Genomic DNA, 14293 nt, shown 5'->3' on the forward strand with positions numbered 1-14293 from the left:
TGTTGTCAGTTGCTTCTATTGCGTCCATTTCTTCTATTGTCTTACCCTCACGAGTGGAATAAACACTATTGCTGCGTTTTGTCTAACATTTTTATCCAAATAGAAATGACTATTTCAGATTTTTCAACTTTTTTTTTTTTTTTTACAAATCATTTGCATTTTAGGTCAGAGTTCCTGAACAGAACACATGATTTAACAGTTTTCCGGGAAAAAATGTTTTAAAATCAATATCGAAGCTTCACCTACACACTGTGGAAAGGTGTCAAGAGAATTTTCAATCCCAATGATAATAACTGACAATCAATAGCTCTGACCAATCACCGAGATCTGTAAGACCATGGGTTTAATAATAATTAAAAGACTCAGCTTATAAAATCAAAATCAAATTTTATTTGTCACATACATATGGTTAGCAGATGTTAAGTGTAGCGAAATGCTTGTGCTTCTAGTTCCGACAATGCAGTAATAACCAAGTAATCAAACAATTCCAAAACTACTGTCTTATACACAAGTATAAGGGGATAAAGAATATGTACATAAAGATATATGAATGAGTGATGGTACAGAGCAGCATAGGCAAGATACAGTAGATGATACCAAGTACAGTATATACATATGAGATGAGTATGTAAACAAAGTGGCATAGTTAAAGTGGCTAGTGATACATGAATTACATAAAGATGCAGTAGATGATATAGAGTATAGTATATACGTATACATATGAGATGAATAATGTAGGGTATGTAAACATTATATTAGGTAGCATTGTTTAAAGTGGCTAGTGATATATTTTACATCCTTTCCCATCAATTCCCATTATTGAAGTGGCTGGAGTTGAGTCAGTGTGTTGGCAGCAGCCACTCAATGTTAGTGGTGGCTGTTTAACAGTCTGATGGCCTTGAGATAGAAGCTGTTCTTCAGTCTCTCGGTCCCAGCTTTGGGAAAAAAAGAGTACAGTTTATTCAGAGAATGTTCTGAAGTCCATTATACAAAGACATCCATTTTATAGCTGTGCACATACTTCCACATAAACAGTAGATATCCTACGCACATACTTCCACACAAACCGTAGGTATCCTACGCACATACTTCCACACAAACAGTAGGTATCCTACGCACATACTTCCACACAAACAGTAGGTATCCTACGCACATACTTCCACACAAACAGTAGGTATCCTACGCACATACTTCCACACAAACAGTAGGTATCCTACGCACATACTTCCACACAAACAGTAGGTATCCTACGCACATACTTCCACACAAACAGTAGGTATCCTACGCACATACTTCCACACAAACAGTAGGTATCCTACGCACATACTTCCACACACACAGTAGATATCCTACGCACATACTTCCACACAAACAGTAGGTATCCTACGCACATACTTCCACACAAACAGTAGGTATCCTACGCACATACTTCCACACAAACCGTAGGTGAGTTTTATCCTTCTCCGTAGTTCTCACCACTGTGTATCACTACCCAGCCGACAGTTCCATTCCCCCGAGATTAGGGAAACCTTGAGAAGTCCTCCCTATGCTATCATAGGTTCCTCAGAGACCAGGTCGGTCCAAACGCAGTTTAACTGTTCTCCGTTTTTTTTCTTCGGCACACACCTAAGCTCAAATCCTAAGCTACGCCTTGCTCAGTGTGTTTTTCCACTATACAGATACATTGTTTAACCTAATTCCGACTAAAACTACACACATCATCAGATTTATAATTTTGATTCTAATCAATTTCATACAGTTATAAGGTTTCAGAGTGGAATTATTTTATCATTATCTTTCAACATATACATTTATTTTATCAAAAGGCAGGTTTTGTTAAATATGTACCAGGTATGTAGAACCTATAGTTCCCACACCCACCCATCCGTAACCTAGAACTCCTGTAGTCTAGACAAGCCCATGACCGTACATTGCTTTTAGTCATGTGTTTTGGTAGCGGTTGGATATTCCTTTTATGATCATGTATATCAGGTGCCTCAATGCCATGTTCATGCTCCCATGTGTATTGAAGGGTTTTATGTAGTGTGTGATCTTTTACTTCATCGTAGACCTCTTGTACCAGATTTCAGAATAGTCTCGTCTCTGTGCCTGTCAGGCTTCCAACCCAGAACTGGTACAAACTGGTCTGTAGCCGCAGCAGCAGATTGATTTGACAGGTCAGGCTCTACGGGTTTTACAACATCAAAGCGAATGTAAAAACACTAAACCATGATTAGTTATTAAATAACATTCACCTTTTAAAATGCTTTGTCTTTATGTTTTAGTGTAATGGTACTTGGCATGAATTGTTTTCTAGTTTTTAATTTGTAGGCTGGTTAAAGTAGTGCACACATACCAAGCAGTCAGACTACCAGCAGTTGATCAACACTGTCCAATGGCCTTAGGCCCTGTGCACATCCAAACACGACCAGGAACTGGATTGAATGAACAGTTCAGAGAACAAAATGGATCCGTACCCGGTTGGCTTCTCCCGTAGTGGAATGTTGATCAGTCACCACCCACCAGCCTGGGTCTTTATCGACAGACCTCCAGGTTCTTATCCTCACGACACAGACGAGGGGCATGACACGGCTGCTGGACTAGTCCCATGTGTTTAGACCCCCCCCCCCCCCCCCCAGATGGTCACGTGCCCCCCCCATGGCAGAATGATGTCAAGGTATGTCATCCTGAGGTGAATGGAAGGTAAGTCCAGTAGACGGTAAACAATGTTTTCATTATTTTTATATAAAGACTGAATCTTCCCAGAATGTTATTACTTATTCACACGTGATTTGATATCTGTAATGGCTATTCTGTGAAGGTTGTAACAATAACACCATCACCCACATTTAACATGGCTATTCTGTGAAGGTTGTAACAATAACACCATCACCCACATTTAACATGGCTATTCTGTGAAGGTTGTGACAATAACACCATCACCCACATTTAACATGGCTACTCTGTGAAGGTTGTAACAATAACACGATCACCCACATCTAACATGGCTACTCTGTGAAGGTTGTAACTGATTTAGTTTGGTATCTGTTGTGACAATAACACTTATCACCCACATCTAACATGGTTACTCTGTGAAGGTTGTAACAATAACACGATCACCCACATCTAACATGGTTACTCTGTGAAGGTTGTAACAATAACACCATCACCCACATTTAACATGGCTACTCTGTGAAGGTTGTAACAATAACACCATCACCCACATTTAACATGGCTACTCTGTGAAGGTTGTAACAATAACACCATCACCCACATCTAACATGGCTACTTTGTGAAGGTTGTGACTGATTTAGTTTGGTATCTGTTGTGACAATAACACTTATCACCCACATCTAACATGGTTACTCTGTGAAGGTTGTAACAATAACACCATCACCCACATTTAACATGGCTACTCTGTGAAGGTTGTGACTGATTTAGTATGGTATCTGTTGATCTGCTCCATCCTTTGTATATACAATATTTTTGTAAATACTTTTTCTGAGAAGCTGTGTGTTTCTGCAGTATACAGGCAGCCTTTGTCTTTCTTGCATGACTGACATGACTTGCTTCTCTTTTTAGATGCTGTGTCTGACATCACGTCTGCCTCCACGAGGCTCCTGGCCAGCTCTGAGATCGCTGCTGCCTCGGTAGCTGAGAGGAGGCTCATGCACGCCGTCCAACGCCTAGAAGACCGGACTGAAGAATCCTCACTCGCTCCCGCCGAGGACATTCTAGATTCCCTGGAGGTTCCTGAAGCTAAGGTAGAGGAGGAAGTATTATCTGTGGAGGGGGAAGTGGCAGAAGCACCAGCTGCAGAAGTCTTGGAAACTGAAGAGCCCAAACCAGAAGAGGAGGCTGTTGTTGCTGCCCCTAATGTCACAGAGGAAGTGGTTGCTGAGGAGACCCCTGAGCCAGAGGAAGTGGTTGCTGAAGAGACCCCTGAGCCAGAGGAAGTGGTTGTTGAGGAGACCCCTGAGCCAGAGGAAGTGGTTGCTGAAGAGACCCCTGAGCCAGAGGAAGTGGTTGTTGAGGAGACCCCTGAGCCAGAGGAAGTGGTTGTTGAGGAGACCCCTGAGCCAGAGGAAGTGGTTGTTGAGGAGACCCCTGAGCCAGAGGAAGTGGTTGTTGAGGAGACCCCTGAGCCAGAGGAAGTGGTTGTTGAGGAGACCCCTGAGCCAGAGGAAGTAGTTCCGGTCGTCGTAGAGGAAGCTCCAGCTGCTGTTGCAGAGGAGGAGACTGCTGCGGCTCCCCTAGAGGCCACAGAGCTCCCTGCCACTGTGGAAGCACCTGAGGCTGGGGCTTCTGCCGCTGTGGAAGCACCTGAGGCTGGGGCTTCTGCCGCTGTGGAAGCACCTGAGGCTGGGGCTTCTGCCGCTGTGGAAGCACCTGAGGCTGGGGCTTCTGCCGCTGTGGAAGCACCTGAGACTGGGGCTTCTGCCGCTGTGGAAGCACCTGAGGCTGGGGCTTCTGCCGCTGTGGAAGCACCTGAGGCTGGGGCTTCTGCTGCTGTGGAAGCACCTGAGGCTGGGGCTTCTGCCGCTGTGGAAGCACCTGAGGCTGGGGCTTCTGCCGCTGTGGAAGCACCTGAGGCTGGGGCTTCTGCCGCTGTGGAAGCACCTGGGGCTTCTGCCGAGGAGGGACCAATAGTAGAGGAATTTTCCCCAAAAGAGGCTGCCCCAGTTGAAGAGGCAGCGCCAGTTGAGGCAGAGTTACCTGCAGCCGAAGAGGTAGCAGTAGTAGTAGAGGAAGCCCCAGGGGAGGAAGCCCCAGTGGAGGAAGCCCCAGTGGAGGAAGCCCCAGAAATGGAGGAACCAGCAGCGACAAAGGAGGCTGTGGAGACGGCCCAAGTGTCTGAGGATGAGGCGCTCGTCGTGGAGGCGGCGATGCTGGCAGCAGCCTCAGCCCTGGATGTCGAGGCAGTGGAGGCAGAGGCAGCCCCGGCTGAGGAAGTCAAGGAGGCCCTCTTCACTTCATGCCACCAATGTGAAGCCCCAGCTTCTGAGGCTGCCCCAGTTGAGATTGTAGAGGCTGCATCTGTGGGGGAAGTAGAGGCTCCCCCTGCTGGTGAGGAGGAGGCAGTCGTCGAGAGTGAGGCAGTGGAGGTGACCGCAGAGGAGCGCGCCACCGATTGGCCTGCTGAGGTGACCGCAGAGGAGCGCGCCACCGATTGGCCTGCTGAGGTGACCGCAGAGGAGGAAGCCAAGGTGGAAGGTAAGTCAGATCTCTACACTTTATTTCTTATGTGGGATTTTTTGTGTTTTTTTAGTGTAGTTATGTTTTTGTTGTTGTTTTTACATACATTTAGTTAGGAAAAGGCAGACGATTTAGATGAATAATATTGCTTGTTTTCTTTGAGTAAAGGGCCCTTGGGTCTCAAACAACAGAGGACATGTTTAATTTTTATAATGTTATTAATTAGGATAAAAAACAACTGTAAGACCCTGTCCAATACCACATATAATACAATACCTACTGTGGCCCTTTTCTGTCCCACCTTTACTATGCCAACAGGAGAGACTGCCAGGCCAGTAAAGAGGTCCTGCTCAGTGATGTGATAGTACAGAAGGTAAATAGAATGACACATAGAACTAGAAGTAGAACTAGGACAACAGACGTTCCCATTCTAAGCAACATTCCATTAGAATTTTGATCATGAAGTTTGATCATGTCATTAGAATTCTGTGCCCCTTCATAATTCTGTACATTCCGAATCTTTCACACAAGCAAATTACATTTATTTTCACAGCTACTGTATGTCTGCTCAATGTATTCTAATTCTATGGACAGAACACATTGGCCCCAGCTAGCTAGTAGTTGCTAATGCTTGCATGTTGCATTGCACATTGGCTTAGCTGCTAGGAAGGATACATGGATTTTCACTAAATACTGTTATTCTTCTTCCTCCCCAGGTGCACAGAGTATGAGCCTGATGTTACTGACAGCCCAGTCCTGACTGGAGACCAGCGAGATGTGCCTTCTGGAACAGTCAACACCCACAGCTGTCAATCAAACAGGACGATCAACATAAAACACACACAGAATTAGAACTGGTTTGAATTGAATTCTATAATTCTATTTAACTCATTATATATTTAAATGTTGTCTAATGACAACAGTTGTCAACCCGGTAACAACATTCCAGGTTCTCACTCAGTTTCCTCGTCTTGTATTTTCCCTACCCATGGTGAGGTGACACTTCTGTAAGGGTTTGAAGTCTGACTTTATTCCTAGGCGCAGACCCAAATGACACCTTATACCCTATATAGTGCACTACTTTTGACCAGGACCTGGGGGAATAGGGTGCCATTTGGGATGATATCAACTATTTCTCAGTACCACCCTGTTCCCCAAGGTGTCACTGTTACCAAGCTGATGAAGACCACTTGAATGTATTTGAAGTTACTTGATAAATTATTGTGTACTTGACATTGCCTAATGAATTCTGACTATTTTTTTTTTGGTTGATTCAATGAAATAAGATCTGAATTGTTGTATTAAACAGTAGGCCATTAGACAACATGTAGATGATTGTGTTCTTCAGAGACTGTTGAGTGAGTTCTGCATGGAGTTTTTTTTATTAAATCAGGTAATATCTCGATTAAGTTTAGTTCTCAAGCCAGTAGACTGTTGGTAGACAGTGTTGTACCCATGTGATGTAAAATGTAAAATGAAATGTTTTTTTCAGTCCAATAATAATTTCTGTAATAGCTTTGCAGGTGGGGTGGTGGGGTGGTTGTAGGGTTGGTTGTAAGGGTTGGTTGATGGGGTGGTTGTGGGGTGGTTTGTAGGGGTGGTTGGTGGGGTGGTTGGGGGGGGGTTGTTGTAGGGTTGGTTAATGGGGTGGTTGATGGGGTGGTTGTTGGGTTGGTTGTTGGGTTGGTTGTTGGGTTGGTTGGTGGGGTGGTTGTGTGTGACACAGTATGGCAAGACGAGTTGTCCAAACTATCCTATGGTTATATATTCATGTTGCTTGTGTATATTTTGTATAGGAAGACTAGTTTGAAGATCCAAACTAACACTATTCCTGTCACTTAAAGTCATTATACAATTACTAAAAAAGTTACTATGATGTCATACTCAGAAACGTGTCATATGTTGTATTTCTAAATTAAATGGAGCTGTACGCTTATTCAGAATGGACAAGTGGACTGTACACTTTTGACTTTGAACTTCATTGACATGATTCCATATCTAATTATGAGATTCAATTTGGAGAGCCCTTTTTTTAATGGATGAAATGATCAATTCAATAATTGTTTTATGTATAGTATCTGTTATTGGGAAGACAAATTCTTTGTAAATAAATAAAGGTGATTTAAACTGTTTGGTTGGCAATGTAATTATTGTGATGTTTTTGTAAACTACAGGATAAAACGGCAACCTTTGGGACAGGAGATGGAGCTCTACTTCCATTCAATCTCCTTCAATCCGTTTGAAAGGGGAACAGTCTCATTCAGCCAATGTTTATTGACATGTATTCATTAGTGACTGGATGGCTACATGACGAGCAGGAGTGACGAGCAGGAGTGACGAGTAGGAGTGCAAAATGAATGATGAGTGCAAATTATATGTAAAGAAACGCACTGAGAGCGGGCATATCCTTCAGAAAATAATTTGATACACAACAGAGAAATAAAGTTATTATATTTCAATGCTACGAAACATAACATCAGTAGTATAACAATTTTGGAAAATGTCGCAAAATATAAATGATACTATTTATGGGGAAGGCTCGGGGGGGGGGGGGGCAGTTGCTGTTCTGCGTGACGTCACGGCCGGTGTGTCGTTTCTTTGACCCGAATCTCTCCTCCCAGCAACAACGAGTCCAGCCCCCTTGGAGAGAAAAAAAACACCGTTTTATATATCGTTCAGAATAACATAGAAACGTGCTTTCACAACGACCAGGAACAAACAAATCCAAATCTAAGTGTAGCTAGCTTTACACTATGCGGCATAGTGATCTGGTTCGCTCACAACAAACGGGCTGCTCGTTACCGTCAGCTAGCTTTGACGTTAGCACCGCTAGCTGGCTCTGTTCGGGAGGAGGTTACGGAGTGGCACAGGCAGCAGCTAGCCTTACCATTGTCTGTTGTTGACTCGGTCTGCCATCAGCAAAGCCTTTTGGACTGGGCAGAGGAGGCATTTCAAGGTAAGGAGAGTCTTGTAAACTATCCATATGCTAATTCTGCAAAACTATCTAACGACAAGCTGATAATCGTGAGTACCAGAAGATATGCATGTTAGCTAACTAACTAGAGAGAGGAGGGGGCGTCACAGTTTAGCTAGCGTTAGTTAATAATGGTAACTAGTTAGCTAGTTGCTGTGGTTATTAAATAAATCAAGTCTTTAATCAATGTTAATGTTTGAGAGCGAGCTCCAGAAAGTTACAGTAAAATGTCCCTCTAGTTAACTTAGTATCCCAGTGCTGTACATGTCGCCCTTGGTTGTGTTTAATACCATACATTTACACTGGCAATGCCCCTGGTAATGACCATTTAACCCCATACAACCACAATATACTATTGCCCAAGAGCAGGACTGCAGACAATAGTAGTATCGGCAATAGCTGCACAGGCGTCAGTGGGTTTTGTCAATCACTCGTAGCTACTCTGTTACATTTATATTTGTCTCATTAAGCAGACTCTCTTTTCCAGAGCGACTTACAGTAAGTAGTGAGTGGATACATTTTCATATTTCATTTTCGTACATTATTAATAAGTTAATCAGATGAGATAAAAACAGACGTTGCTCTGTCTGTCTGACAGCGACGTTATCTTGCCCGAGATAAGACTATGGCGGCACTTGACATTTGGCCTGTAATAACTGCTTCCCCCACAAGGAATTTGTGACGAGCTGCTAATGCAAACAAACTGATAACTAACTAAATGAGAAGCGCTGGCCTAGAGTAACCTTTGAACCAGCGCGCAAGGCCTTGAAGGATAGTTCTCTCACAAGTGAACAACGGTTTCAGCCTGGCACCCATGTCCTTGTGAGGAAACCAATAACTAGAGTCCAACAGACACCGTTTACACGGTGAAACTTGTAGTGTACCGACTGTTGAACAAAAAGCGTACGTTTACTTGAATATTACATATTGGGTGAATGTTTGGTTGGTTCCCAAGAGGGGGGTGGGAAACCAAGGTCTGGTGGTGGGATGGACCCCAGGGTTACCATAGTGATATGAGAAGGGGTAGTGGGGTGGCAGGGGATGAATAAATGGTCATGGTGAGGGTTGGGTTCGCTGGTCAAACTCTGGCACTGATAGGAGACTGTCCTTGTAGAGTAGCATACCACTGTATGTATCTCCACCTGATAGGCTACTTCATCTTGGAGCCGTGCTGAGCACACTGTCTCGTCTACATCCATTCTCTCAGACACTGACTGGTATCAATAATATGATCTCTCTCACTGACTGGTATCAATAATATGACCTCTCTCTGACTGGTATCAATAATATGACCTCTCTCACTGACTGGTATCAATAATATGACCTCTCTCACTGACTGGTATCAATAATATGACCTCTCTCACTGACTGGTATCAATAATATGACCTCTCTCTCTGACTGGTATCAATAATATGACTCTCTCTCACTGACTGGTATCAATAATATGACTCTCTCTCACTGACTGGTATCAATAATATGACCCTCTCTCACTGACTGGTATCAATAATATGACCTCTCTCACTGACTGGTATCAATAATATGACCTCTCTCACTGACTGGTATCAATAATATGACCTCTCTCACTGACTGGTATCAATAATATGACCTCTCTCTCACTGACTGGTATCAATAATATGACCTCTCTCACTGACTGGTATCAATAATATGACCTCTCTCACTGACTGGTATCAATAATATGACCCCTCTCTCTGACTGGTATCTGACTGGTATCAATAATATGACCTCTCTCACTGACTGGTATCAATAATATGACCTCTCTCACTGACTGGTATCAATAATATGACCTCTCTCACTGACTGGTATCAATAATAATATGACTGGTATCTCTCTCTCACTGACTGGTATCAATAATATGACCTCTCTCTCACTGACTGGTATCAATAATATGACCCTCTCTCACTGACTGGTATCAATAATATGACCTCTCTGACTCACTGACTGGTATCAATAATATGACCTCTCTCTCACTGACTGGTATCAATAATATGACCTCTCTCACTGACTGGTATCAATAATATGACTCTCTCACTGACTGGTATCAATAATATGACCTCTCTCTCACTGACTGGTATCAATAATATGACCTCTCTCACTGACTGGTATCAATAATATGACCTCTCTCACTGACTGGTATCAATAATATGACCTCAATAATATGACCTCTCTCACTGACTGGTATCAATAATATGACTCTCTCTGACTGGTATCAATAATATGACCTCTCTCACTGACTGGTATCAATAATATGACCTCTCTCACTGACTGGTATCAATAATATGACCTCTCTCACTGACTGGTATCAATAATATGACCTCTCTCACTGACTGGTATCAATAATATGACCTCTCTCACTGACTGGTATCAATAATGACCTCTCTCACTGACTGGTATCAATAATATGACCTCTCACTGACTGGTATCAATAATATGACCTCTCTCACTGACTGGTATCAATAATATGACTCTCACTGACTGGTATCAATAATATGACCTCTGACTGGTATCAATAATATGACTGACTGGTATCAATAATATGACCTCTCTCTCTGACTGGTATCAATAATATGACCTCTCTCTGACTCAATAATACTGACTGGTATCAATAATATGACCTCTCTCACTGACTGGTATCAATAATATGACCTCTCTGACTGGTATCTGACTGGTATCAATAATATGACCTCTCTCACTGACTGGTATCAATAATATGACTCTCTCTGACTGGTATCAATAATATGACCTCTCTCTCTCTGACTGGTATCAATAATATGACCTCTCTCACTGACTGGTATCAATAATATGACCTCTCTCACTGACTGGTATCAATAATATGACCTCTGACTGGTATCAATAATATGACTCTCTCTGACTGGTATCAATAATATGACCTCTCTCACTGACTGGTATCAATAATATGACCTCTCTCACTGACTGGTATCAATAATATGACCTCTCTCTGACTGGTATCAATAATATGACTCTCTCTGACTGGTATCAATAATATGACCTCTCTCACTGACTGGTATCAATAATATGACCTCTCTCACTGACTGGTATCAATAATATGACTCTCTCTCACTGACTGGTATCAATAATATGACCTCTCTCTCTGACTGGTATCAATAATATGACCTCTCTCTGACTGGTATCAATAATATGACCTCTCTCTCTGACTGGTATCAATAATATGACCTCTCTCTCACTGACTGGTATCAATAATATGACCTCTGACTGGTATCTCACTGACTGGTATCAATAATATGACTCTCTCTCTCACTGACTGGTATCAATAATATGACAGTCACTGACTGGTATCAATAATATGACTGGTATCAATAATATGACTCTCTCTCTCTCTGACTGGTATCAATAATATGACCTCTCTCACTGACTGGTATCAATAATATGACCTCTCTCTCACTGACTGGTATCAATAATATGACCTCTCTCTCACTGACTGGTATCAATAATATGCTCTCTCACTGACTGGTATCAATAATATGACCTCTCTCACTGACTGGTATCAATAATATGACCTCTCTCTCACTGACTGGTATCAATAATATGACCTCTCTCTCACTGACTGGTATCAATAATATGACCTCTCTCTCTCTGACTGGTATCAATAATATGACCTCTGACTGAGACTGGTATCAATAATATGAGGGCACATATGGCAGGGTATCAATAATATGATCTGACTAGTATCAATAATATGACTCTCTCTGACTGGTATCAATAATATGACCTCTCTCTGTTGACTGGTATCAATAATATGACCTCTCTCTCTGACTGGTATCTGACCTCTCTCTCTCTGACTGGTATCCACCTCTCTCATGACTGGTATCAATAATATGGGGACCTCAGGGCTCACACTCTCAAAAGACCTCTCTCACTGACTGGTATCAATAATATGACCTCTCTCACTGACTGGTATCAATAATATGACCTCTCTCTCACTGACTGGTATCAATTTCTCACCGCATGAAGAAGTATCAATAATATGACCTCTCTCTCACTGACTGGTATGGAAAGAGAGGAGGATATATGGGATGACTGGTATCAATAAGAGACCTCTCTCTCTGACTGGTATCAATAATATGAGGTTACAGAGAAATGGACGTATCAATAATATGACCTCTTCTGACTGGTATCAATAATATGGCCACACTGACTGGTATCAATAATATGACCTCTCTCTCACTGACTGGTATCTCTCTCTCACTTGGTATCACTACTGGTATCAATAATATGATTTGACTGGTATCAATAATATGAAATGACTGGTATCAATAATAAACAGTCTGACTGGTATCAATAATATGAATGACTCCTCATCCTTTTCCTAGATGTCAATCATGGATGAATCAACAGCAGGAGTAATAGACCTCTCTCACTGACTGGTATCAATAAATGACCTCTCTGTTGTGGTATCAATAATTCCTCGTGGATGTCTGTGGGATTCCTCAAAGTGCTGAATGTCTGGTATCAATACTTGTGACTGGTATCAACATATGGAATATGACCTCTCTCACTGACTGGTATCAATAATTGACCTCTCTCTGATGGTTCAATAATATGTGGGAATGTATGACCTCTTCTCACTGACTGGTATCAATAATATGATGTTCACTGACTGGTATCAATAATATGACCTCTCTCACTGACTCTGACTGGTATCAATAATGTGGAATGACCTCTCTCACTGACTGGTATCAATAATATGACCTCTGACTGTTATCAATAATATGACCTCTGACTGGAATAATTGATCTCTGTGTGGAATGTTGATCTCTTGTGTGGAATAATTGACCTCTGACTGTGGATGACCTCTGTTGGTATCAATAATATGACCTCTGTGGATATGTTGGATATAATATGACCTCTCTCTGACTGGTATCAATGTTGATACTTGTGACTGGAATGTTGATACTCTCACTGACTGGTATCAATAATTGGATACTCTTGTCTCTGGAGTGTGACTGGTATCAATAATATGACCTCTCTCTCACTGACTGGTATCAATAATATGACCTCTCTCTGTGTGGAGTGTTGGTATCAATAATATGACCTCTCTCTGTGGAGTGTTGGTATCACTTGTGTGGAGTGTTGGATACTTGTGACTGGTATCAATAATATGTGTTGGATATAATATGTGACTGGAGTGTTGGATATCAATAATATGTGACTGGTATCAATAATATGTGTTGGATATCAATAATTGACCTCTCTCTCACTGACTGTATCAATAATATGTGTATCAATAATTGGATACTTGTGACTGGTATCAATAATATGAGTGTTGGATATCTATGACCTCTCTCTCACTGACTGGTATCAATAATATGTGTTGGATCAATAATATGACCTCTCACTGACTGGTATCAATAATATGACCTCTCTCTGACTGGTATCAATAATATGACCTCTCTCTCTCTGACTGGAATGTTGGAACCTTCCTGACTGGTATCAATTGGATCCAGTCTGGTGATGAATGACTGTATCAATAATATGACCTCTCTCTCTGACTGGTTCAGACCTCTCTCTCACTGAGTATCAATCATAGTCACTGAGTATCAATAATATGACCTCTCTCTCACTGCTGGTATCAATAATATGACCTGCTCTGACTGGTATCATGCTCTGACTGGTATCAATAAAACCTCTCTCACTGACTGGTATCAATAATATGTTCAGTTGATGGGTTCCTTGGGTAAGTAGCCTGTCTGAGGAACGTTTGCAGTGGTTGTGTGGCTCCTCTGTATCTTGTATGGTGAAGATGATGGCTTTCGATAGACTTTGGAATGACAGGACTTTGGAGTGAGTGATAACCTACATTCTCCTCATGTAATGTATATTGATCTGGCGTTCGCTCGTGTTTTTATGCCATTAGTCCAAACTAATCACGCTAGCTTTGGAAACTAAGAACTACAGTTTGGTGGGTTGTTTTTATGCCAGTAGTCCAAACTAATCACGCTAGCTTTGGAAAGACTAAGAACTACAGTTTGGTGGGTTGTTTTTAGCTTGTTGAAGACAGTCAATTAGTCCAAACTAATCACGAATGTTGTAGCTTTGGAAACTAAGAACTACAGTTTGGTGGGT

At 42.0% G+C, this 14293-nt stretch overlaps 1 protein-coding gene across 2 annotated transcripts; it reads left to right on the forward strand.

Annotated features, from left to right (window-relative positions):
* The first annotated feature begins 3062 nt into the window (after positions 1-3062).
* Positions 3063-6721, forward strand: LOC135533898 (fibrous sheath CABYR-binding protein-like). 2 transcript variants are annotated; one of them, XM_064961099.1, is made up of 3 exons: positions 3063-5214; positions 5515-5569; positions 5913-6721. In XM_064961099.1, exons 1-2 carry the CDS (start codon positions 3669-3671, stop codon positions 5556-5558), a joined length of 1590 nt encoding a protein of 529 aa, XP_064817171.1. In that variant the 5' UTR covers positions 3063-3668; the 3' UTR covers positions 5559-5569; positions 5913-6721. The 2 variants fall into 2 exon arrangements, with proteins under 2 accessions (XP_064817171.1, XP_064817172.1); XM_064961100.1 differs by lacking the exon at positions 5515-5569.
* Positions 6722-14293: the final 7572 nt, after the last annotated feature.

This window comes from Oncorhynchus masou, unplaced genomic scaffold (genome assembly GCF_036934945.1).
Source record: "Oncorhynchus masou masou isolate Uvic2021 unplaced genomic scaffold, UVic_Omas_1.1 unplaced_scaffold_2786, whole genome shotgun sequence".
Taxonomy (NCBI): Eukaryota; Metazoa; Chordata; class Actinopteri; order Salmoniformes; family Salmonidae; genus Oncorhynchus; species Oncorhynchus masou.

What these genes read in the sequence shown, in the direction of transcription:
- LOC135533898 (XM_064961099.1), top strand. Translation starts at nt 3,669, where the DNA reads ATGCACGCCGTCCAACGCCTAGAAGACCGGACTGAAGAATCCTCACTC. An exon ending in GGAGGAAGCCAAGGTGGAAG is followed by an intron (nt 5,215 to 5,514) that starts GTAAGTCAGATC and finishes CTATGCCAACAG; the next exon opens with GAGAGACTGCCAGGCCAGTA.